This window comes from Hippopotamus amphibius, chromosome 2 (assembly GCF_030028045.1).
Source record: "Hippopotamus amphibius kiboko isolate mHipAmp2 chromosome 2, mHipAmp2.hap2, whole genome shotgun sequence".
Lineage (NCBI taxonomy): Eukaryota > Metazoa > Chordata > Mammalia > Artiodactyla > Hippopotamidae > Hippopotamus > Hippopotamus amphibius.
The window spans coordinates 174,006,958-174,033,696 of record NC_080187.1 but is presented as its reverse complement, the minus strand read 5'-3'; the positions used below and the strand labels follow the sequence as shown (position 1 = coordinate 174,033,696).

Sequence of the window (26,739 nt, the reverse complement as noted above, 5' to 3'; positions counted from 1 at the left end):
CTTGCACTCAATGTGTCTTGCCTTGAAACATTCTCCTAAATTTGTCTTCATCAATTACAGAGTTAATGAGTAGCTTTTAACAGGACTGTCATTAGTTCTACCACTAGTTCTACCAGTAGAGATTTGCTTTAGTAGATGATCTCAGAAGAAAAATAACAGGGGTCAATTAACTAACTCAGAGTCCCATTGGCACATTTTGTCTTTTGACTTTTACTTCCTACAACTCATATAAATTGAATCAGGAAGAGATTGTTAGCAGTGCACTCTGAGGATTCCAATGTTTCACAAATTCTACCTGTTAAGCACATCTGAGAGACCGAATCTAAGGTTAGAAGTGATTTGTTACAGGACAATTGCAGGAAATAGGCAACATACTAAGTGACTTTCAAATTAACTTGCCACCTGAAGTAGATAAGACATTAGAATGTTGTAAGAAACTAATAACAAGTGTATACACAATACAGCACATGAAAAAGAATATATCCTGAGCACAAAGGGGGAGAAAACTTCTGGAAAATAATTCATTTTAGTCATTAGAACAAAAGTTTAGAAAACTGCATCATCAATGTAATAAACACATGATGACTGTAAAACATAAAGAAAGAAATCTAAAAGTAGAGGAAAAACTGAAATGAAGGAGCATGATATGAGCAGATGGAGATGGGTGACAAAATAAAATTTTGTGATAAAATTAATACTGAAAAGGTATTACAATAAAAGTTGGAAAACATTCGCATTATGTGCCAAGGATGAAGGATTTTCTTTTCAATCAGTGACATTCAATAATCTTTCCTGTGGAAAAATGTGTCATGGCCTTTTAGATCATATATAAATAGCAGTCAGATAGACTGCACATTAAACATAAGAATAACGTATAAAGCTTGTAGAAAAAATCCAGAACTTTGTCATTACTTTATGTTAGATACACATTTCTTAACAGGACACAAATATGTCCAAGCATCAAAACTGGCCTGTATTTATATATTCATTCTTTTATTGAGTCGCTTTGCTGTACAGCAGAGATTGACATAACATTGCAAATCAACTATAGTTCAATAAAAAAAAACTAGTCTATATTAAAATTGCTGTTAAAATTATTTCAAGAGTTAAAAGGATAGCTAGAGAATCTATTAAAGGATAGCTAGTGAAGATATTTGCATTATTATTATATGATCAAAGTTAGTATCACCAATTATCAAAAATAATGGATTATCAAATATTATTAGTGATCAAATATTTTATGTTATGATATTATCAAAGGGCTCATTTGATTTAAAAATATCTCATTCAAATCAACAAGAAACAAGCAAACTGATGGAAAAGACAAAAGTCTTAAGTAGGCATTTAGCAAAAGAAGATATTCAATCGGTCAATAACTATATCATTCCTATAAGGTACCTAAGCAGACATAACTTATTTACACTGGTAGAATTCAGAATAATGTCATGCATGGGACAATGTCATAAGGGAGCTTGTAAATGTTGGTGATGTTCTATTTCTTCTTCTGGATGCTGGTTATAAGGGTGTTGACTTTGTGAAGATTTATCAAGCTATACCCATTAATATATTACATTTTCTTATATGGATATTATCCTCTAATAAAAACTAAAATGATACAAAGGCCTTCAATTAATTATAAGGTGACAATGAACTCAAACTAAAATTTCAGGTGTTTTCATTCTACTTTTCCTTTTCTGTTCTTGAAATATGTAAGTAAGAACATATTTGTGAAACAAGCGTGACTTCAGACCCTGGGTAAACTCTGGCCTTCTGTTAAAAGACCATAGATGAGAAATGGGTTAGTGGTCTTTTTCATCTATCTGGGATGCAAATGAATGACTTTTGACCTTTGATATATAGTATCAAGGTACCAATCTGTTGACATTTGCATTATTAGGAAAAGTAGAAAAGTCTAGTGAACAGGGAAGGATGATAAATTGCTCAGAATGCTTACACCTTATTGATCAGAACAGAGTTCAAGCTGAGTCTGAGCTGTGAATGTCTAGAGAAGGCTTGTGTTTTTCTCTAGGAACATTGCTAACAAAAGGAACATCAGGATTCTGTTAATAAGGATGAAGAAATAAATCTATTTGTAAGCAATGAACAGTATCTGCCACAGCCTTAAACATTAAAGGGCTCCTGAAACCCTGTGGCACGGTATGCAGTCAATAAGATTTCTTAGCCAACATCTTTGTGATAATTAACATTATCCCAGAATCTAGTGCATGGTTCCAGGTTGCTGTAACAGCAGATAAGGGAGTTTATTTGGCAGGCTGGTGTCATGGAAGAAAGAGAGGAGCATTTATGAAAGAACTTTGGAATGAATATCTTTAGACTCTATATTAAATAAGGAAGCAAGAGAAGAGAGGGATGATGTTCAGAAAGAAAGAAGAAGTCAGATACTTAAATTATCAATAGATAGGAAATGAAGAAAGAAGATTCGCAGTCAACCTAAGTAAAATTTCCAAAGTCTTCCAGCACATTACAGCTTTCATTGCAGAGACCCAGGCAATTATTTATAAGCAGTGAGTGCAGAGAGCGGGACCTCAGGGATTTACCACCAGCTGTGCGCTCTGAATGTCAGGTAGAAATGTTTTTCTCTGGGGCTTCTAGTAATGTAATATAATGTAAATATATGGGAGCTGTATCCATCTGGATAGCCAGCATTTACTGATCTATGACATCTGCTGAGAAACTTGAACACGAGCTGATCTGATTGTGGCCGCCACCCTCCTCTGTGCTAGGACCTTTGGAAGCATATGCAGCTCTACCCGTGATTGACCCCTTCCAGAGAGGAATGATTCAACCAAGAGCTTGATCCTCTTTTATTCGTTACACTGACCTAACTGCCTCTTATCCTTCCACAAAACTCTTTCTCCTTTGGCTCCTAAATTCCCATTCTACTGGAAACACACTCATTAGCCCCTGTGAAAATTTCTCCCACGTGCCTTAACTATTAAAACCAGACTACTTGTAAGACAGTTCTTTCTCTTGTGGTTGCTCCTTACTCTCCCGCATCTAAAACACCTTGGATTTAGAGATGCGAACAGCATTCTCTTCAGCACTCCCCAGAAATCCAGACCTTTGTCTTTGCTCCTTTGAGGCTTTGCCTTTCACCCCTACTTTTCCTTATTCCTTTTCTCACTCTCATCTTTATAAACACCAGACACTCTCCTTTATATATTGAAGATGTAACACAGAAGATTCTACTGTATCCTAAACTACCACATGACTTAAATGTCCCCATGGACAATTCAGAGAGAAGCCTGAACTCATCAACTTTGAAGACTTTTAATTAGAATCCCTTTCAGCCGTTAACTTCCATGGCCACACCCTAGAAAGATGTGATGATAATTCTCCAGGTAGATGCTGCTCCACCTCTGAAATCTTACATTGTGTCTAAACATTGCATCCTCAGATTCCTACACTCAGTTACTTCTTTTGATTCTATATGACCATTTAGTGCCTCAGTTACTGTCTTTTGATTCTATATGACCATTTAGTGCCCTGATTCCTCTATTGTCACCTGATTTCTCAGAGGCTTCCTATCTTTTATTTCCTTATTTACAATGTCTAAACTCCACGGCCCTTCTTTAATCAGTCTTTGGTCATGATTAATGAGGTTATCATTGTTTCTTGCCCCAATTCTGGGTCATATCAGTGATCCTATTAATTCCCAGTCATGAATCAGTATCTGTCTTCTTATAATGTGTATTTGATAAGCAGAGTTCAGGAAAATCACTCAGATGGGCAGGCTGGTATCACTGAAATCTGTTGTCACCTTCAGTGCTAACTAGACCCACAGTGTTGCCAGGAAAGTATTCTTTTTCTCTGGAATCATCTCTCCTGTCAATTCCTACAGTGACTATTTCAAAACTTCTCACACTCCTCAGACATCCTAACCCAGAACCTCCTCTATTCACTGTCTTGGGTGGAACTTAATTTCTATTCATAAGAACAAAAAAGATTCTATTAAAAATTAATAGATGTTTCGGACTTCCTAGGTGGCGCAGTGGTAAAGAATCCGCCTGCCAATGCAGGGGACACGGGTTTGAGCCCTGCTCTGGGAAATTTCCACATGCCATGGAGCAACTAAGCCCGTGCGCCACAGCTATCAAGCCTGTGCTCTAGAGCCCGTGAGCCACAACTATTGAGCCCATGTGCCACAACTATCGAAGCCCACGCACCTAGGGCCCGTGCTCCACAGCAAGAGAAGCCGCTATAATAAAGGAGCTTGTGCACCACAATGTAGAGTAACCCCTGCTCGCCGCAACTAGAGAAAGCCCTTGTGCAGCAACGAAGACCCAAAGCAGCCAATAAAAAAAAAAAAATTAATGGATGTTTCAACTTTTTGCCTTCACACCATGAATTAATACTGAAATCCGTACCAATTCTTTCCTCCTTCATTCTAAAAACATTGGAAGTAACTGTGGTCCATATTCCATCCTGCCTCTCTCTTCAGATATTTGATCTGTTGCTTGTAGATCCTTTCCAAAATATGTAAATATATTCCAATCTTTAAAACCCCTACTATTACCACTTCAACATCCTTGTCTAGTTAACACCATGTCTCTTTCTTCCCATTTACAGTTCAGCCCCTGGAAAGAGATTTCTGTATTCACAATTTTCTTATGCTTGTCTCATCTCTACTATAGTTGAGCTTCCACTGGAAGACTCGAATCATGATTTTTGAGCTGTTAAAAATCAATAGAGGGACTTCCTAGGTGGCACAGTGGTTAAGAATCTGCCTGCCAATGCAGGGGACATGGGTTCGATCCGGGCCCCAGGAAGATACCACATACCATGGAGCACCTAGGCCCATGTGCCACAACTACTGAAGCCCACGTGCTTAGAGCCCATGCTCTGCAACAAGAGAAGCCACCACAATGAGAGGCCCACACACCACAATGAAGAGTAGCCCCTGCTCACTGCAACTAGAGAAAAAGCCTGTGTGCAGCAATAAAGACCCTACACAGCTGATAAATAAATAAATAAATTTATATGAAAAAAATGTCATTTCTCCCCAAACTTAGTTATGTACTAAAAAAAAAAAAAATCTATAGACACCTTTCAGTCACCACCTCATTGGATAGGTATTTCTTCAGCAATTCCTCTGTTGGACCTCCCTGCCTTCTTGAAACTCCTCTTCCCTTCTCTTTCAGGACACTGATCATTTCTGATCTGCCATGTACCTCTCCGGACTACCCTTTGCGGGTTCTCTGATACTTTTTTGACTGTTCATCACATCTGTGTTTGGGTTCCCTGAGGATTTTAATTAGTTTCTATTCTTTTCTGAACTTTGCTCTGGGTGTGTGTCTTGCTGAAATTACATCTATTTTCAAGGAGTCATAATGTATCACAAATAACACAGTAGGTAAGAAACTGGGCTTGGAACCTAGAAGAATTAGGTTCTAATCCTCATGTGTCCTTGGACAAATTATTAAACTTCAACAGGACTTGGTTTCCCTTCTAATAAGAGAGGATAATATCTCTCTAATGGCCATAGAAGATTATCAGCTGTTAATAACACAGATTCTTGAGTCACACCAATGGGACAAATTCCAGTTGTCACTTATTGTGATCCTGAACAAATTACATCCATTCTTCCATGCTTCGGTTTTCTCATTCATAAAGTAGGGGTGATTTAATTCATAGGAGTACATAATGCTATGAAATTCATAATACTAAAAGAGCCTCTTAATATGAAACCCCTGAAAGCACTGTTATCAGATTAGAATGTGAAGAACTTCAAACCTAGATAAAAGCAGAAGGGAAATGGGGCACAAAAGCCTCATGGCTGGATTTGTTTCTATTGTTGACCTCCAGAGGGTGCTGTTGCAGAAACTGGAAATGTCGCCTCTAATAATTAAAGTTCTGCTTCACTCCTATGAGCTTCTTTGCCCCACAGCTCCCTGAGGTGCACATTCCGAACAGACTCAACACCAGGAGCAGTCATTGTCCAGAAAGCATATCTTACTAATAGTCGCTGCAACTTCTCTAAATACGGATGTCTAGACTCTCAGGTTTTCCCAGTTACAAGGACTCAGCGTACCCTGGCACATTTCTTCCTGTTCCTCAGGGAAGATCTTCCAGAATATGGCTCTCAGCTTCCTCCCTGCACAGCCCTGTTCTCAGCCACCCTTCTCCTGCTGGGAATGCTCTTCACAGGAAGTAAGTAACATTATATTCCATGCTTCTGCCTCTATAGAAGAAGCATTGTTCTGGCTGGAATCTGAATAGAGACACCGTCTCATTATAGGTAGGTCTGTCCTGGTCTCACGGATTCAGCATCCATGTTGCAGGAAGAACTGGAGCCCAGTCAGTGACCCAGCCTGGCTGGGTCACATCATTGGCTGTGAAGGGGCCCCTGAAGCTGAGATGCAACAATTCCTACAGATAGTGCACTTCCTTATCTCTTCCAGTATGTCCAGACAATATAGTATAAAGGAAAAAAAGGCTTTCTTTATCCAGCGGTCTCCTATATCAGGCATTCTAGGTTAAACACATTGTCGTGGCAAAGTTCCAAGTGGAATCCGGGGGTTCTGAGAGGTTCTGAGTGGTTCTGAGTGACCCATCCAAGCTGCCTCTCTCCTCTTTTCTCTCTTCTAATTCAATTTCTCTAATACCCACTATGTACCCCAAACTGCTCATTGATTCCTAATCATCTTTAATTTTCTACACTATTTCTCGTGGTGTGTTTAGTAAATATTTAGAACATTGTTGAACTGTCCATCTGAACTTTAATGTCTGCAGATCAATTCACTTGTACTTCCATGAAAATATGCAGGTCCTCATTTTGCATCCCTTTTACCTCCAAATCCATTTATAGAGAATTAGTATTATTTATAGAGTCTGAGATAACAGCACAAACTAAAATTATTTTCATATGGTTTCAAAAACACTTATTTTCCTTTTAAAATAACCTACTAAAATTAAAAAGCAGAATACAAATAATAGTAGTCAACAGTTTTAAAAATGTATTTAAAATTTTTTTTAAATTTATTTTTAAATTATAGATGTTTTAATAAAACTATTTACAATTCTAGTTTCAATGTCCATCTAGTGGCTAAAGTAAATAATCTCACTCTCTATGCAGGCTGAGTCTAGAGTAAATATGTACACCTTAAATGTAAAACTGTTGAATGCTGCACACTGTTCCATCCGATAGGAGAAACTGCTGATCCTGGGCTGACTCATGAGCACCTGCAGAACCACATGCGCGTGCATGAGAGAAGCAGAAACATGGATCCTCAGCACTTCTGGAAACAGCAGTTCCTTATGCAAGAACCTCCTGCATCTGTGCCTTCTGAGAGGAAAGATGGGGCTACATCATTAATTTTTGTTTTCTCTTCCGTCAAATCCCCCCAAATTCCAAATCAGTCTGCCTACTCTGAAATGTTCTCAGAGAATTGTCCCTCAAGTCTTAAAATAACGACCTTTCTTCTTCCCACTGTCACTTCACCCCTCTGCAGCCCATTCTGAGTTGGTTGAGGCAGGAGGGTGGGGCTTCCTGTCACAAGGTGTGGGCTTGGGCAGGGTTTGCTGGGGGAGCTGATTGGTTGCAGGAGCAGGAAGCTTTCCAGAACAAGTCATGACATCACCGACCCGGGGTTTAGTTAAGTATCTTACAGTGAAAATGTCCCAGCAAGAAGAGGCAGCATCATGAAGAGGCTAGCGGGCAGTGTGCTGGGGCTTCTGTTTGCCCAGGTTTGCTGTGAGTTGGGGCTGCCCCACAGGGGAATCGGAAGGATTGAGCAGCTGCTGAATTGTTGGGGGCGGGAGGGGCAGGAACTGACAAGTCCTGCAGACTTTCTATCCTTCTTGACCTCTATGGGGGTTGGGGGGGACACTTTCAGGGTTTTGTAGGCGTTACAGTGAGTTACAGTGACCCTCACCTGTGACTGTTTCCCTGTTTCTCATCAGGTGTGCGAGGGGCGGATGTGGAGCAGAGTCCCCCCGCCCTGAGTCTCCAGGAGGGAGCCAGCTCCACGCTGCGGTGTAATTTTTCCATCTCCATGCAGAGTGTGCAGTGGTATCGTCAGATCCCTGGGGGCCGCCTCATCCACCTGATTTCCATTGCTTCAGGGACAAAGCAGAGTGGAAGATTAAATGCCACGACAGTCCCTAAAGACCGCCACAGCTCACTGTACATTTCCTCTTCCCAGACCACAGACTCAGCCACTTACTTCTGTGCTGTGCAGCACGGTGCTCCCCAGGCAGCTGCAGCCTGTGCACAAACCCTCAGCCGGGCTCAGCCCCTCCTCCAGCCACGGTCACGCTCTCAGGCCGCCACACTGTGTTTACAATGCTCAGTATTCCTTACCTACATTGGTACAGTTTTAACCACATACACTTTTTGGCCCTAAAGATTTGGGACTTTGGTCTTTGTCTTTCCTTCTCAATCTGTGTCTCCTTCTGCACTAGAAACTTCAAATTGGACTAGCAGAGTAGCTTATAACAGGACAGTATTATAACATATATTTAAAGACAATATGCTGGACACAAAAATGGTAAAAAGTGAAAGGAATTAAAAGAAAAATCACTTCAATAAAGATATTATCCTGATTAGTTTGGTGTCTCAAGAATGTTCAGGTCTGCCTCACCAGGATGTGTCCCCACAGATAGTTGCAAATACTCTCATCCCGTCCTTCTAGTGCAACAAAGTATACAAGAATAAAAAAAAAAAAAAAGTCTTAAGCAGTGTTTACTATGAACTGGGTCACTTAAATTTTTTCCACATGAAAGAAATCTGAAATCCATTCAACTGTCTATAGTCAACATCTTGGCAGGGTGGATTCCTTCTAGAGCTCTAAGGGAGAATCCATTTCCTTGCCTTTTCTAACTTCTGAAGGCCACCTGGTGTCCTTGGAACCGGACTACCACAGCTCCTTCGTATTTTGGAGTCAAATATCGTTCTGCCTCTCTCCTATAGAGTATAAAAAATTAATGAACGGAAATGTTAATTAAATAGTGTTGGGAGACAAGGAGGGACTCAGTGAAGATAGCAGAGCTCAAAGGGAAGAAGAAAGACGCCTCTTCTTTCCTGGGAAGGAATCAGGCAATGCAAAGCCATGGCCTCTGTTTACTACAGCCCTCCCAGCTTCCTTTTCCTTCCTGTAAAGGCATTTTCCTTCCCTTGCCCTGTGGGGACTTGCACATGGCTCATCATAGGTGCAGACCCCAAACTGCAGTCTTTTGCTGATCTCAAATAAACTCTTCTTTCTTGGAGAAATACCTGGCAATCTACTGTTTGTTCCATGTGTCTATGATTCTGTTTTTGTTCTGTTCTATTTATTCCTTTGTTTTGCTTTTTAGATCTCATATATAAGTGAAAACACACAGTATTTGTCTTTCTGTCTGACTTATTTCACTAAGTATAATATCTCCCATGTGTATCCATGTTGTCCCATAAGACAAGATTTCATTCTTTTTTTATGGTTGATTACTATTCCATTATAGATGGATAGATACTTTCTCTATCCATTCATCTAAGAATGAACGCTTAGGTTGGTTCCATATCTTGTCTATTGAAAATAAAGCTGCTATGAACAGTGGGGTGCATGTATATTTTGGAAAGAGTTTTTGTTTTCTTTGGGTAAATACCCAGAAGCGGAACTGCTGGACCATATGGTAGGTATATTTCTAATTTTTTGAAGAATCTTCATACTATTTTCCATAGTAGCTGCACCAATTTCCAACTCACTAACAGTGCACTAGGGTTCCTTTATCACTGCATCCTCACCACATTTTTGATTTCTTGTCTTTTGATGACAGCTGTTCTGATAGATATGAGGCGATACCTCATTTTGGTATAGATTTGCTTTCTTCCTAATGATTACAGATGTTGAGCTTCTTTTTGTGTGCTTGTTGGCCACCCGTATTTCTTTGGAAAAATGCCTATTCAGGTCCTCTGCCCATTTTTTAATCAGATTGTGTTTTTCATATTGATTTGTATGATTTCTTTATGTATTTTGGATATTAACCCCTTATTGCAAATATCTTCTCCCATTCAGTAGGTTGCCTTTCTGTTTTGTTGATGGTTTCTTCACTGTGCAATAGATTTTAGTTTGATTAGGTCCCATTTCTTTTTGCTTTTGTTACCCTGGCTAGAGGAGACAGATCCAAAAAAAATAAACTATTGTAAATACAAATGTCAATGAGTGTGCTGCCTATATTTTCTTTAGGAGTTTCAAGACTTCACATCCTTCATTTAAGACTTTAATGCATTTTGAATTTATGTTTGTATACTTTGTGAGAAAATGTTCTAGTTTCATTCTTTTACATGTAGTTGTCCAGTGTGCTCAACACCACATATTGAAGAAACTGTCTTTTCCCCATGCTTATTCTTGCTTCCTTTGTCACAAATTGATTGACCATAGGTGCATGGGTTTATTTCTGGACTCTCCATTCTGTTCCATTGGTCTATAAGTCTGTTTCTGTGTCAGTATAGTGCAGTTTGATTACCATACCTTTGTAGCATATTTTGATATCATGGCACATGAAACCTCCAACTTTGTTCATTTTTCTCAAGATGGCTTGGATATTTGTGGTCTTTTGTGGTTCCATACAAATTTTAGAATTATTTGTTATAGTTCTCTGAAAAATGCCATGGGTGTTTTGTGAGGGATTGCATTGAATCTGTACATTGCTTTGGGTAGTATGAACATTTTAACAATGTTAATTCTTCTAGTACATGAACAAAGGTTATCTTTCCATTTATTAGTATTGTCTTAAATTTCTTTCATCAGTGTCTTACAGTTTTCAGAGTACAGGTCTTTCACCTCCTTGGTTATATTTATTCTTTTGATTCAACTGCAAATTGATTTGTTTTTTCAGTTCTTTCTGATAATTATTATTAGTATATAGAAATGCAAGATTTCTGTATATTAATCTTGTATCCTGAAACTTTACTGAATTCATTATTGGTTTTATTAGTTTTTTGGTTGTGTCTTTTCTATATAGAGTACTATGCCATCTGAAGTTAGGGACAGTTTACCTCTTCCTTTCCAACTTGGATGCCTTTTATTTCTTTTTCCTGTCTGATTGCTGTGGCTAGGACTTCTAGTACTATGCGAAATAGAAGTGGTGAGACTTGCATCCTTGTCTTGTTTCTAATCTTACTGAAAAATATTCAGCTTTTTACCATTTAATATGATGTTAGCTGTGGATTTGTCATATTATTCTCAGGTATGTTCCCTTTATACCATACGTTTAAAGTTTTTATCATGGTTGGATATTGAATTTTGTCAAATGCTTTTTCTGCATCTATTGAGATAATTACATTGTTTTTATCTTTTGTTCAGTTAATGTGGTGTATCACATTGATTTATGGATACTGAACCATCCTTGCACACCTGAAATAAATCCCACCTGTTCATTATGTACAATTCTTTCATGTATTGTTGACTGGAATTTGCTAATATTTTGTTGAGGTTTTTGCATCTGTGTTCATCAGGAATATTGACCTGTAATTTTCTTTTTTGTAGTACCCTTTTCTGTGTTTAGTGTCTGGTATTGTAGTTCTCAGAGAATGATACTAGGATTATTCCCTCATCATCAAGTTTTTGGAATAATTTGTGAAGGATGGGTACTAATTTTTCTTTAAATGTTTGGTCAAATTCCACTTTGAAGCCCTATGGACCTGAATTTCTGTTTTGGGGGAATTTTTTAATTGTTGATTCAATTTTACCACTAATAATTGGTCTATTCAGATTTTCTTTTTCTTTCACATTCAATTTTGGAAGATTGTATGTGTCCAGGACTTTATCCCTTTCTTTTACAGTTACATTTTTAGATTCCAGACACCAGGATCTGGATAAATTTGGGGGCCATTATTTGGGCTACCATATCCATTACAACAACTCTGGATATCCATTTTCTATTCCCTCTGGTACTTGCTGTTGTTTGCTTATTTATTTGTTTAGTGACTTGACTAATTCAGTAAGTCCATTTTCCTCACAGTATGCAGCTATGATGTTTTTCCTCAAAAGAGGCAGTGCTCAGACATTCTGGTGTGATAAGCATTTTAGCAAGGCTCCTTGGCAGTCTTTCTCTCTCATTGCTATGCTAAACTATTTGCCTCTGTTTGTATCACACCTAGCCAATAGACTCCACTAGTTGCTGGCTGATTGTGCTTTTGTTTTCAACAATGCCATGAGGGTATAAGTTGTTCCAAGGTCTTACTCAATTAAATTCAAGCCTGTCCGCAGAGATAGTCTCTGAAGCTTAACTTTGAGGTTGTCTGAACAAGGAGGACTCTTCCTAGCTATCTCCTTTCTTATTCTTTGTGTTAACATTTTAGGTAGTTGTTTATGATTTAACTGCTCTCATTGATTGCTTACCATCAGAATCTCTGTTGTTTTCAAAACACCCTTAAACTTGAGCTTCCCAATGTTCTGTTCCAAACAAAGTCTTCCCAAAGGGAGAGCTCTCTGTATTTACAGCTGCTTCTGTCCTGGCAACAACGTCTGCGCCACTGCTCTGGACCTGTAACGGGGACAGTGGCCTGCTTGTCTCAGAGTGACATCCCTGCTTTATGATCAGTGTGTTGAGTAGGGGCAATAGTCTCTGATTTCTATGGCTTGCCTTTCCCTGCATGGAACCACCACTCTATGAGTGAGCTGGGATGAGAGCAATAGGGCCCAGTATTCCCAGCCTACCATACCTGAGGGAGAGTTTCTGCCCTACAAGTAAGGTTAGAAGTAGCCATAGACCTCTCAGCTTCTCTTGCTCCAGTAGAGTTTCTGTAACACAAACCTGGGGAAGGTGAGAAATGTTGGCAGTCAGCCCTACTCTGAGAGATGTAGTAGCCCTATACTGAGAACTGGGGAGTGAGGGAGCCCTGTGTTCTTGGTTGCATTCAACCAGAGTAGTGCTTTCACCATCCTCAGCTGGAGGGTGGGGATTGGGTCATAGCTCCATTGTCACAGATTCTTTCTTTGATCATGGGGACTCAGTAGATTTCCTGAATAAATGTTCCTCTGTATACCCTTTTTTAATTGCTGTATAACCTTAGGACTATGTCTAGAGGCTTGCATTTTTAAAAATAATTTTCACCAGTTATGATTCTTTTGTCAGGAGAGTATCCGTGAATCTATTCATATCATCATTCTGGAACTTACAGCCTCCCATTGATGTTATTATCACAAATATAATTACATCATGTACCACCATTATGAAACAATGATGTATTCTAAGAGTATTAATAATGAAAAACAGGAATACCGTATCTTTTCTTAAGTCAAACACTAGTTGTGCTTACAGCTATTATCCAAAAATAAATGAATGTTAAGGATCATATCTTCTATGTTCTGATTCTTTAACAGAAAACTTCAACAGTGTTGATTTTTACAATGTCTAATACAATCATGTCTATTGAAGATATCATAATTATGAGAACTACTACTGTTCTTTTATCAATGAAAATAATGAACAAACTATTTAAATACTCACTGCCTTAGGCCCTATTCCCCAGACTCAGACCTTGAGATAAAGATTCCTGCACCTGAATAGGGAAGGCGAAAAGGCCAAACAAGGGGCAGATTTGAGATATTTCTGACGTTCTGTCTGCCTGATTTTGTGGGGAGCTCTAGAGCATAAATCCTACTAAAGTGTCCCACTTAGAAAAAAGAAAGCTGGTCTTGAGATACCCACAAAAGTCAGTTGTTATCTAATCTGCTAGCAGCTAAGCACATAGAAGTTGAGGGATGAGCAGAAATGAGATTTCTGAGAGAATCTGAACAATGTACCAACAATGTCTAACACTGTCACTGTAACTTTTATTCCTTGAAACAGTCCTGCAGGTTTTACTGCTTTTGCTATTATTCAAGTCAAATTCGGCAACGTTAGCACTTGTCGTTGAATTTTCTTTGCCTATTTGACCAACCCTGGTCTTTTTCTAGCCACTGCTACACACATCCCTCCCTCCCCTTGCCCCCAGAACTACTCACCTGAATCCTCACACTTCTCTGCTCGTTTAGTGATGAAGGACATTTTGTACTCACAAACACAGGTTTCCTTCCTGGCCCAGAGTTGCCTCCCCAAACTTTCCTTCAGACCTGCTACTCTTTGACCCCTGATAGAGCTTCTCTCATTCACTAATTTTCCAGAATCATATTCATCATCCAGAGGCTGTAGATTGTTTTATTCTCCCTCAGATGAAATTTCAGCAGAAATGCTGTTGTGACCCTAATGACATCAGCAGCTGAGGGACATCTGCGATACTGATGTATGTGAAGGAAGAGACAGAGTGTGCATATGTCTCAAATCTGTAGAGGTTTATAATTTAAAATTCACTTTCTGTACTTCAACCCTCATCAAAAGTATTTGGAGCAACCTGAATGTTAACTTTGTATCTATGATCTCCTCTCATAACTTATGACTTTATGTCAGGGTCCCAAATATGTGATGGGCAGTGCCTAGTAGAGGAGAAGGTATGGAACGAATCCCTGACTGCCCTGGCCTCAGTGCCATTTGTTTCCTTGGAATGAAGCAGAGATGAAGAGAAACAATGCTTGAAAGAGGAAGTGCACGAAGAGCTTGTGAATCTTAGAGAAGCTCTGTTAACATTGAGTGGTCTGGGCTGCAAAGAATGATGATCTATATACCCAATGTAAGTGCTTTTCACAGTGACAATTGACTATCCCTTCTGCCCTTGTTGTGCAACTACTTATTTCAAGGGCTTTGGAGGACCACCCAGTTAGTTTATCCCACCTAGCAGGCAGCTTAATTCCTCATTCCAAACTGGTCAACCTGGAACTGAGTGGGATTATGAGCCAGCAGCCCTCTGTTAGATAAGGTGAAAGCCCACACCTCCTTCATCCTCAAATAGATTTTTATGAATAAGTTTCTATTGGAAAAGAAGACTAGGAGAATATTAAAATAAGAAAGTCTGTGATAATCCTTCAAAGTTAATAAGAACTGGAAATGAAAGGGGTTTGTGTTGCACCAACTGAAAAGTCTGCACTCTAGAGCCTAGGAGCCACAACTACTGAGCCTGCGTGCTGCAACTACTGAAGCCCGTGTGCCTAGAGCCCATGCTCCACAAGCAGAGAAACCACCGCAATGAGAAGCCTGTGCACCGCAATGAAGATTAGCCCCCACTCACTGCAACTAGAGAAAACCTGAGCACAGCAATGAAGACCCAATGAAGCCAATAAATAAATAAATAAATAAGTGTATTAAAAAACTAACATCTTCAAAGCTGTAAAATTTTATTACAGGCTTTTGATTTAGTTTTCTGTTTTTTTTTAGCTCTTTATTGGAGTATAATTGCTTTAAACTGTTGTGCCAGTTTCTGCTGTACAACAAAGGGAATCAGCTGGATTTATACATCTATCTCCATATCCCCTCCCTTCTGTGACTCCTTCCCACTCTCCCCATCCCACCCCTCTGAGTCATCACCAGTCATTGAGTTGATCTCCCTGTGTTATGCAGCAGCCTCCTACTAGCTATCTGTTTTCTATTTGGTAGTGTATATATGTCAATGCTACTCTCTCAGTTCGTCCCAGCTTCCCCTTCCCGCCACCTCCCCGCCACCCCACCCTGTGTCCTCAAGTCTGTTCTCTACATTTGCGTCTTTATTCTTAAGCATTTGTATTTTTAGAACAACTAGCTGATTATATAATTAGGTGATAAACTAGGATTAGTCCTCTAAATTATTTTCATATAGCAGACTTTAGAATTGCTTTGGGGAAGAGAGATTACATTTATTAGGAAATCCAAATAACAGGAGATATGTGGGGGAAAAAAAGATGGGATACATATATACAATGGAATATTACTCAGACATCAAAAAGAACAAAATAATGTCATTTGCAGCACCATGGATGGACCTAGAGACTCATACTGAGTGACGTAAGTCAGACAAAGACAAATAACATATGATATCACTTATATGCAGAATCTAAAAAAAAAAGTAGAAATGGACTTACTTACAGAAGAGAAATAGAGACACAGATGTAAAAAACAAACTTATGGTTATCAAGGGGGAAAGCAGGGTGGGGAGGGATAGATTGGGAGATTGGAATTGACATATATACACACTACTACATACAAAATAGACAACTAATAAGAACCTACTGTATAGTACAGGGAATTCTACTCAGTACTCTGTAATGTCCTACATGGGAAAAGAACCTAAAAAAGAGTGGATCATGAATATGTATAACTGATTCACTTTGCTTTACAACAAAAACTAACACAACATTGTAAATCATTAATACTCCAATAAAATCAATTTAAAATAATAAAAAAATTAAAAGGCCAAAAAAACACCTGGACTATAAAACAACTTTTATATAATAATTGGTATTCCAGAATTAAAGCACTATCATTCCATGAGTAAGTAGTCTAGCCTCTTCTTCAGGGTCTTGTTCCTACTTTATCTCATATAGAAGTCTACATTTTGGGTCTTCATGTGCTCTTACATATTTGACAACCAAAAATCAGTCACTCTGCCCAGATAGATTTTATAAAATTGTTTCTCTCTCTGTTTTATGTATATTGCTAGTAGTGTTAGGATTATTTTTTGTATGGGTTGCAACATTCCCTGTAGAAAATCACAGCATTCACAATGGCAAAAAAAAAAAAAAAAAGGCATTTTTTTACCTTCTCATTTAAATCCAATAATATAAGGGCATGTTTAATGAGACCAGTTATTTATGAATAGGAATTATGCAATGTTTTAATCTTTTCTAAAAATTCTTTATTCTGTCTTTATTCCCAATGCTTTGAAAAACTAGAATGAATTCCCACACTACTTGAAAGTTAGACCCATTAGGCATAATAAACTGAGACTCTCTAGAGAATTTGCAGAAGCAAATGGTCCTCAGAAGTTGACTGCTAACTCAAGAACCTCAGGACAAGATGGCTGTAGATGGCTATACAAAGTAGATAGCTTCTGCTCAGTACCACTGGAAGATGAGATTTCTTCAGCCTCATTTCCACTTGCATACTCTTGTTTAGTCATATCTTTTTTTTTTCTAATTTAAGATTATAACTATGAGTAGTCTATCAAGTTCCTCTTATTATTAATAGTAAGTGTCCTAATTATAGTCTTTACTAGAGATAATAATGAACTTCATTTAATAGTCTATAATATTATCACAGCCAATTTAGAAAATGATACAAAGGTACATTATACTAACAGTGCGAATATGATACTCTTCAGGCAATACCTAAGTGAAAAAAAAATCCTTACATTAAAAAATATGTAGTATACAATAATAATTATTTCTCAAAGTGATACCCAGAGATGGTGTACCTACAGCTACTGGGTTGTATTGCCAATGTGGGAATCAGTCTCTTCATGCCAACTCAGAACCAAGGTAAATTGTTTTATTAATTAATAGTACTATTAGGCCATTCCAAGGACATGACTACCAAATATTTCATATACACGATTTTCCTTTCAAAGTGTCTAAAGGGGTGAAAACTTTTCTCAAGGAACACTCCTCAGGGTAGTGACACTATTTATACTCATTAGAAAACTTGAAGTGTTCACTGAAAAATGTTTCCTCGTATAAGTTAACAGAGTAAATAATATAGCCAAAATCTTGAAGGCACAACAAACCAGTGAAAGTTCCTTAAACCAAAGGGTTATGTGTATTACTATAACCTTATATTTTATTTGGGCCAATCAAGAAGAATCTTTGACATTACTAATAATTCATGTTGACCCTACATTAACAGTGCAAAGGAATTAAAACAATTTAAGAAAAATGGACAGATAGAGGCTAGATAGATAGATAGATAGAAGTAATGTAGTTATTTAAAATAGACTCAGAAAATCATTTGGACTTGTTTTCTTTATGAGGTCTGGGAAAACTTGGGTCATGATTGCGAAGTGTCACTTTAGAATAGTTCTAGTTTATTTGTTTATTGCACGGTTCTGTTGGGGTCATAAATATTTCACAGTCTCAATGATAGATTCAACAAATAATCCAGCGACAAAAAGCAGATAAACTCATGCTGATCAGTGTGCAAACCAAAAATCACATCTCCGCTAACCAAAATACTTTGTCAAGAAAAGTCAGCTACAGGGAAGAGCTGGACAACCTTTCAAAGTCTCTTCTGCAACTTTGGCTCAATGAGGAACAAAAGAGCATGTGTGTGGAAATGGTAACTGTGTAGAGAACTGAAAATAAAATTGTTCCCACAGAATTTAGGAAAAGATGGATTTTGCCATAACCATGGTAACAAGTAGCCACAGGCCGAGTTTTATACCTGCTCAATTGATCAACTCATCGCAGTGAACACACTTTTGCAAGATAAGAAATCAGTGTGTACCCCTGGCTTCTGAATGTCAGCCAGTCAAGGTGGACTCACTCCTATGGACACGCCCCTAAGTGCCAACCAATCAGCAACAGCTTCACTATAGCGACCAGGCTTCTACACATGATGTCAACACATTGTACCTCTGAAACTTTGCCAATTCATGAATTCCATGTTTCCGCCAAACCCAGTCTAAATCAGCCATTTGTTGCGCTTAGCAAGAATTTGTCTGATTTGCATAACTCTCTCTTACAGGTGGAAACAAATTTCAGCTTTGTCCTTTTATCTTGTATATTGGGGAGTGGGCTCATCCTGACAGCGGTCAGTGCATATTTTCTTATGGGATATTAGGACTTGGCATATTTTTAGTTATTTTTCTTCTACACTCACAACAAACCTAACATCAAGGGTGCCTCTAATTGTTTGAAACTCAACGTTAGCAAAACTACTTGATATGATATCAGAACATACAAAATCATCATTTATGATTACGGGAAGATGAACTTTTCTTTGCAACTCATTCCCATCAGAAGAATGACGCTTACTGCTCTGTACGCTTCTAAGTCCCTGGTTCCAAAGTTAATTTTGTCAAAGCAGTTATGAACTATTTTAGGGTGATTGTGTGCACATGGCAATGAGAGTGTTCATTGTATCAAGAACATGATATTTACCAAAAAACTCTATAAAATACAAGTTTTCTGGTTTACTAATGGGCAAAATATTTGATCAGACTCTTTTTAAAAGACATAAGAATGACCAGTAAACACATCAAAGGTATTCTACCTCAGGAATCAATAAAACATGACCCAGAAACCAAATTCATCCAGCGACCTAACTTTGTAAGTAAAGTGTTTTATAGGAGCACATACATGCTCATTGATTTTTGTATTGTCAGTGGCTTCTTCCGTGCCATGATGACAGAGTTGAGCAGTCACAACAGAGACTGAATGGCTGCAAAGACAAAAATATTTACTATTCTACCCTTTTCGGAAAAATTTTGCAAACCTCTGTCCTACATCATTGGTGACCAGGGAAATGCAAGTGAACACTTTAATGAGTTCTCTAGACACTCAGTATGTTGGCTAAAAATAGAAAGACAACTATATCAACTTTTGGCAATGATGTAGAACAAAAGTCTGACTTAGAGTCTCTTTAGAGACATGTTCTCTTTAGTGTCAAGGGCTCTCCTTGCTCTGATGCTGATATTATGGGAGGAAAAACAGCCCCATGCAGTGATTCAGCCTGAGAACCAGTTTCTGCATTTGAAGGGGCCCTCGAGCAGGTCAGGTCCTATCATGAATATTTCAGAAGCCCTGTTTTCTCCTATTATGTCCAGCATCCCAAACAAGGCTTCTAGATCCACCTGAGACACACCTCAGTAAGGAGCAGCAAAGGTTTCATAGGGGACCTCAACAAGGGCAAAATCTCCTTCTGTTGCAAGAAATCATTGTCCCAAAAAGAAGACTCAGCCACTTATTTCAGTGTTCTGATTGATGCAGGGGTTGCTGAACAAGAACTTTTAAGAAACTGTATCAAATCATTCAGAATAACTTCTCCATACAGCCACAAAGGAGCAATGCTACTTCAAAGAAGTTTAACTTTTGTCCTATATACACATATTTTTCAAGCAGCCAGAAAAAAAAAATCCTTTAAAATCTTTTAAATTATTATTTCTTACATTGCTTCTGTTTGCATCTATCCATCTTGTGTGTATGAATGTGGGTATGTATGTGTGTCTACCTATCCATCCATCTACCTAAATAGTATCTGTACTATTCAGTCTAGAAGTTTGAAAAATATGGTATGGAAATCAACATTTCTTTGAATAATATATGTTGTCCTCCAAGATCAGGTCCCCATTAGCTTCTCTAATGTAAATTTATAATATTTTCATCCAGACGCAGCTCAACCTCCAACCACACTGAGTTAATCTGTGCCTACAGTTCCCTTACCCCATTCTTTACTGGGAAATCTAGTGGTGGTGTAAGCCCCAGTTCAAGCATGTCCTCATCAGAACTGTTCTCTGACTGGGCTCAGAAGCAGAGTTCATTACTATTTTCTTTGTCACATCATACAGATACACATTTTTCTTTAGCAGCTTTTATCTGACTGTACTTGAGTATTGGGACTCGGTAGACTGAAGATTGGGACTATGTCGGTTCCCTCAATGAGATCCAAGTATCGACCATTAAGTGGGCACTTAGTAGCACTAGTAAGTATATATTGAAGATATGCATTAATGAACAAATAAATATAAAAACATATCAAAAATTCAACAAACAAAAAATCCCCTTCGAGCGCTAGAGTAGATGGAATTAGAGTGAGGAATGGAAATGCTTGTCATTGTCTCCTGTTGGCCTGTGAGGATGTTTTTCTTTGATAGGATCTGAGATTACTTTTAACTTCTATTATTTGTAATTCAGATCACCACTCTTTTTAGGGCTGCTTTGGAATTTATCCTCAGTTTCTGTCTCTATATGCTGCTGTGTTGACATCAAAAGCCAAATTGATTTTTCATATTTTTGTATTTTACCTAGGAGGATAAAGTGTGAAGAAAATGTTAAATGTTAGTTCCAACTCAGGATGAGAACCAAAAATGTCGCATTAGTGAATGGCCATGGTTTGATACCTTCTGAATTATGCAGAATTTCTTGAGCCTCTCTTACTGATTTGGAGATCAGACCTCCTCCACAAAAGATAATTCAAGTATTTCTCACTTTATTTTCAGCATGTATATTCTTAGAAATATTTCATTTGCCTTATTTATATTTTAGAAGGAATATAAATTGAAATTGATTTAATTATCCTCTGTCATTTCTTAGGGTCACGTAAAATGCGGAAATATCTGAAAGATTGTGTTAAAAAAATGAAGTTCCACGAGGGCAAAAAGACTAGACATTCTCTCTGTTCTGATCCATGACCTTAGCTTGTAATGGTATTTTATGCCCCTTGTGTATCCTCAATAGACTTTAATTAGTATTTGTAATAAAAAAGAAATGCCCCAGACTTCCTAGTTGGAGCAGTGGTTGAGTCTGCCTACCAATGCAGGGGACACGGGTTCAAGCCCTGCTCTGGGAAGATTCTACATGCCATGGAGCATCTAAGCCTGTGTGCTACAACTATTGAGCCTGTGCTCTAGAGCCCGTGAGCCACAACTATTGAGCCCATGTGCCACAACTACAGAAGCCCATGCACCTAGAGCCTGTGCTCTGCAACAAGAGAAGCCAGTATAATGAGGAGCCCGTGCACCACAATGAAGAGTAGCCCCTGCTCACAGCAACTAGATAAAGCCCGTGTGCAGCAATGAAGACCCAATGCAGCCAATAAATTAAATAAGTAAATAAATAAATAAATAAATTTATTAAAAAAAAGAAAAAAGAAATGCCCCTCTATAAGCTAATCTTGTGACTTCATGGGAGTCCCACTCTTCCCTGAGGTAAATAATGTTATCCCTATTAACTCATCAAGCCATCCTAATATATAATTTTTAACCATCTAGGAGGTGTGAGGAGAAGGAAGAGGGGGATAGAGGGAGAGAAATTCTCACCTGCTCTTTATCCATGTGTGAGGAAGCATTTCTCAATGAAATTAATTTCATAATGAAAGTAATTTTCAGCAATTCTGAGTTAGCATAATATGGGGAATACTTCCTTTGAGAGAGATAGGTTTAAGTGAAAGCACTTGTGAAAGGGTGGGACCTATTGAAAGCATTAAAACAGGTGTGAACTTAGAGTTCTAGCTGGCTGAGAAGACCAGAGAAGGAACGTGAGCTGTCACTGAGCATTGGTGCCAGGAATAATGGACAAGATACTGGGAGCCTCATTTTTGATTCTCTGGCTTCAACTAGGCTGTGAGCTGTGGAGGACAAAACCTAGGATGTTTCATTATTTAGGAGAAATGAGAAAATTGGGATACACAAATTCATGCAGAAGGAAACTTTAAGAAGGAAATATAAATTTATAGACCTAATGACTTTTTAATCTCTTTAAGTAGGGTTGAGTGACCAACAAAAAGAAGAAAATGACCAGCAGCAGATGAAACAGAGCCATCAGTCTTTGACAGTTCAGGAAGGAGAGATTTCAATTCTGAACTGTACTAATGAGAACAGTGCATTTGACTACTTCCTATGGTCCCAGAAATAGTGTACCCTGGTAAAGGCCCTGCATTATTGATAGCCTCAGTGATAAATAAAAAGGAATATGGAAGATTCACAGTTTCCTTCAGTAAAAGTGCCAAACATCTCTCACTGCACATCATGGCTTCCCAGCCTGGAGACTCAGCCACCTATTTCTGTTTGGCCATAAAAAAGTCTTAATACATTTAAGAAAACTGAAATAATACAGAATTTATTCTTTGACCAAAAGTGGAATTGATTTGGAAAATCAATAGCAAAAAGATGTCTCTAGAAACTCCCAAATACTTGGAATTTAGGCATTAAACTTTAAAATGACCCATAGCTTAAAGAAGCAATTACATTGGCTATTAGGAAATATTTTGAAAAAATTTGTAGTGAGAACACATACTTATAAATATTGTGAGAGGCAACCTAAATAGTACCTAGAAGGAATTTGTCTTTTTTAAAATACTTATAGTACTAAAGAAAAAGGTTAAAACAAACAATTATCTAAGCTTTCAACAAAAAAAGATAGGAAAAGAAGAATAAATTAAAACTAATGTAAGCTGAAACAAGAAAATAATAAAAATATCAAATTGATAAAAATGACAGAAATAACCATGAAATGGTTCATTATGTTAAATTGATCAATAAAATTGATATATTCCTAGGTAGAATTATCAAGTTGGAAAAGGAGAAAACACAAGTTATAAATATAAGAAATGAAAAAGCAAACCATACTGCAGATGCTACAACGTTATAAGGATAATAAAAAAATCATTTTCAAGTTTGTGCCATTGAGGAAGGGTATACAAGTCATCGCACACAAGTGGGGAAAACTGATTTTTTGACAAAGGAGCAAAGACAATTCAATGGAGGAAAGATAGTCTTATGAGCAAATGATTTGGGGAGAATTGAATATTCACAGGCAAATAATTGAAACTTGGCCTAAATCTCACAGCTTTTACAAAAATTTGAGGAGAATCTCAAACTGGACCATACAACCAAGTGTAAAATGTAAAACTATAAATCTTTAAAAAAAAAGAAAGAAAAAAAGAGAATTATCTTCACAACCTAGAGTTAGACAAAATGATTTTTGTCATGATACCAAAAGCACAGTCCATTAAAAATATTTCATCAAAATAAAAAATGTTTGCTGTGTGAAAGACACTATTAAGAGAATGAAAAAGACAAACCACAGAATGGCAGGAAATACACAATATATTTTCATCAAAGGACTGGTACTTAGAATACAATGAACTCTCTAAGCACAGCAGGAAGGAAACAAACAATCCAACTGAAAAAATGGACAGTAGATTCACACAAAGGCTTCACGGAAGAGCTATGAGGTAGGGGAATAAGCATATGAATAAGCAAGTAAACAGATGTTCAACATCATAGACCATCAGGGAAATGCAAACCAAATCTACAATGAGATACCACTCCACATCTACCATAATGGCTAAAATTAAAAGTACTGACAATACCAAATTCTGGCAAGGATGCAGAGAAATTGGATCACTCATACATTGCTGGTGGGTGAATGGTACAGTCATTGTGGAAAACAGTTCAACAGTTTCATGTAAACTCAAATATTCACATACCTTACAACTCAGCAATCATACTCCTGGGTATTTATGCTTGAGAAATGAGAAACTTATGTTCACACAAAAATCTGTATATGAATATTCTTGGCAGCTATATATGTGATGGCCAAAAACTGGAAACCAGCCAAATATTCTTCATTGAGTGAATAGGTAAATATGCCGTAGTACATCCATACAACAAAATGTTATTTATAGATCTTTCCCAACTTCCAATAGGGTTCTATCTTAATAAACCATTTTAAGTTGAAAATATCATAAGTTGAAAATGCATTTAACATATCTAACTTACTGTGCATCAGAGCTTAGCCTAGTCTACCTTAAAAGTGTTCAAAACTTACATTAGTGTGCAGTTGGGAAAACTCATCTAACGCAAAGTCTATTTTATAACAAAGTGTTGACAATCTCATGCAATTTATTGAGTACTGTAGTAAAACTGAACAACAGAATGGTTGTAAGTGTACAAGTTGTTTACCCTTATGTTCCTGGGGGCTGAATGGGAGCTCAGCTCACTGCTGCTGGTCAGCATCACCAGAGAACATCATACAGCATGCTGCTAGCATGGGAAAAGATCAAAGTTCAAACTTCAAGTATGGTTTCTAGTGAAAGCATTTAGCTTTCTTATCACCATAAAGTCAAAAATCCTACACTGATTCCTCACAAGTTGGGAACAGTCTGTAGCAATGAAAAGAAACAGACTATTGATACATGCAATAGACTAGATGGATCTCAAAGCTGAGTGAAAAAAAAGTCAGTCTCAGAAGACTATATTGTGGGTGATGACACTGTATTATTATGATTGCATACATAATGTATGACTAGGTATGCAACATTCTCAAAAGGACAAAATATAGAGATGAAAAGATCAGTCATTGCTAGGGGTTATTACGAGTTGCAGGGGTGGGGAGGGTGTGAAAGTGGTTTTCTTTAGCGAGGTGGAACAATTCTGTATGATGATTTTAGTGGTGGTACCAAAACCTATACCTGTTATAAAATTTCACAGAGCTATGCATCAAAAAAAAAGAGTGCATATAAAACAGATGTATCAGATTATCATCGGTATTTTAACGATATTTTATCAATATCAATTTCCTGGTACATATAATATATAATTATTATGCAATTATATATAAATTTACATACATGATATCATGCTACTGCCTAGGCTGCTTGGGCATTCATGGTCTCTTCTACTCAGATACAAATAACTGCAAACCAGGGCATCAGCTTCCTGTCAGCACCCAGAGGTGAAATGGAACAAAGGAGTACGTGTCTCAATTAAACATGCATTCTCATCCATGCATCAGTCATTAATAACACCACTCAATGACTTAAAAGCAAAGAACTGGCACTGTTTTAGAGAACTTGTTTGTAAATACTTTCTTTTCTACTTGTCTATTTGCCTTTGATTCTTTTATATTAATTCATCCATTAAAACGATGAAAACAAATGGAAGATTGACAGCTACATTCCAAATGAACATGAAACAGTTTACAAAATTTCAATCATCAACTTCTGTGGTGTAGACATATAGTAAGGATTTACAGCCTATAGATATCACATTTTGTAGGGGTGCATTATAGTATTGTGGCACAGAAAGATCTGGCATGATTATCTTTATTTTACAAAAAGAAAAAATAACGAGCAACTAACAAATGAAACTGAACACTTTGGACTAATGGGGTAGAAAATGTGACACCAGGACAATTCTAGGACACATGATGCAATAAGTACGATTCTCCTTGGGGAGGCAACAGGACTGAATATCCTGATGCTCCACAAAGTCTGATGAATAAGACAATGTCAGATTTCAAAAGAATAATACTTTATTGGTATTATGAATTCATGCAAACATAAACAACTGAATAGAGTCTGAAAGACAGAAGGACTGATACTTACCATTCGATGTTGAAGTAATTTTATGTATTAAAAAACTAAGTAGAAAAAAACTCAGAAAAAAAAAAAGAAATAAAAAACTAAGTAGAGCCCTAAAACTCCGAAAAAGAAAAGATACATTAAAAATTTTGGATAAGATTGCTTTTCACCAAGGAGGCCAAAGGTCTGTGACTTTTTAAATAGAGTATTTATATTCTGGATAGAGAAATATAGGTATAGGCTAAATGAATGACCTGTAAGTAGAATACAAGAAGGATTCATAGATTATATTAAATTCTATTTTAGGTCCACCCATGTTGCTGCAAATGGCATTATTTTGTTCTTTTTTATGGCTGAGTAGTTCCATTGCACATACGTACCACAGCTTCTTTACCCATTCCTCTGTTGATGGACGTTTCATTTTGCCGTACAGCAGAAAGTAACACAACATTGTAAGTCAACTATACTCCAATAAAAATTTAAAAAACAAAAATAAATCCTGTTTTAAATGGGATGGCAAAATTATTCTGCTGAATAATTATCAATATATGTCAACTTGTTTGTTGTTCACTTCCCCTCAGTTCAAACCTTTATTACTAATTGCTTTTTCCAAGCCCCCTTTCAGGATCTGCCTAACTCAATTACCAGGGAAAGACAAGTAGACAAAGCAAAGGTTTGTGGTGACCCAGAACTGTTTTCCCATCTGCGCACAGACCATGTGGTCTATGAACACGACAAACCCTACTTCCTGTTTGGGGGGCGGTTCACACAGGAACCCAGGTACCATGTATATGTGCTGCCAGGCCCTCAAAGACACTGAGCTCTCGGCTTGAGGCAGAAATAAGCGCATTTGTGCAGGAGAATCCTTGCCTC

General features: G+C 37.7%; 1 gene segment (V, D, J or C); it reads left to right on the top strand.

Annotated features, from left to right (window-relative positions):
• Positions 1 to 7,650: 7,650 nt before the first annotated feature.
• LOC130844618 (T cell receptor alpha variable 22-like) lies at positions 7,651 to 22,415 on the top strand. The segment is given in 3 exon segments: positions 7,651 to 7,714; positions 7,924 to 8,331; positions 22,267 to 22,415. Coding segments are annotated over 3 exon segments (609 nt in total).
• The last annotated feature ends 4,324 nt before the right edge of the window (positions 22,416 to 26,739 follow it).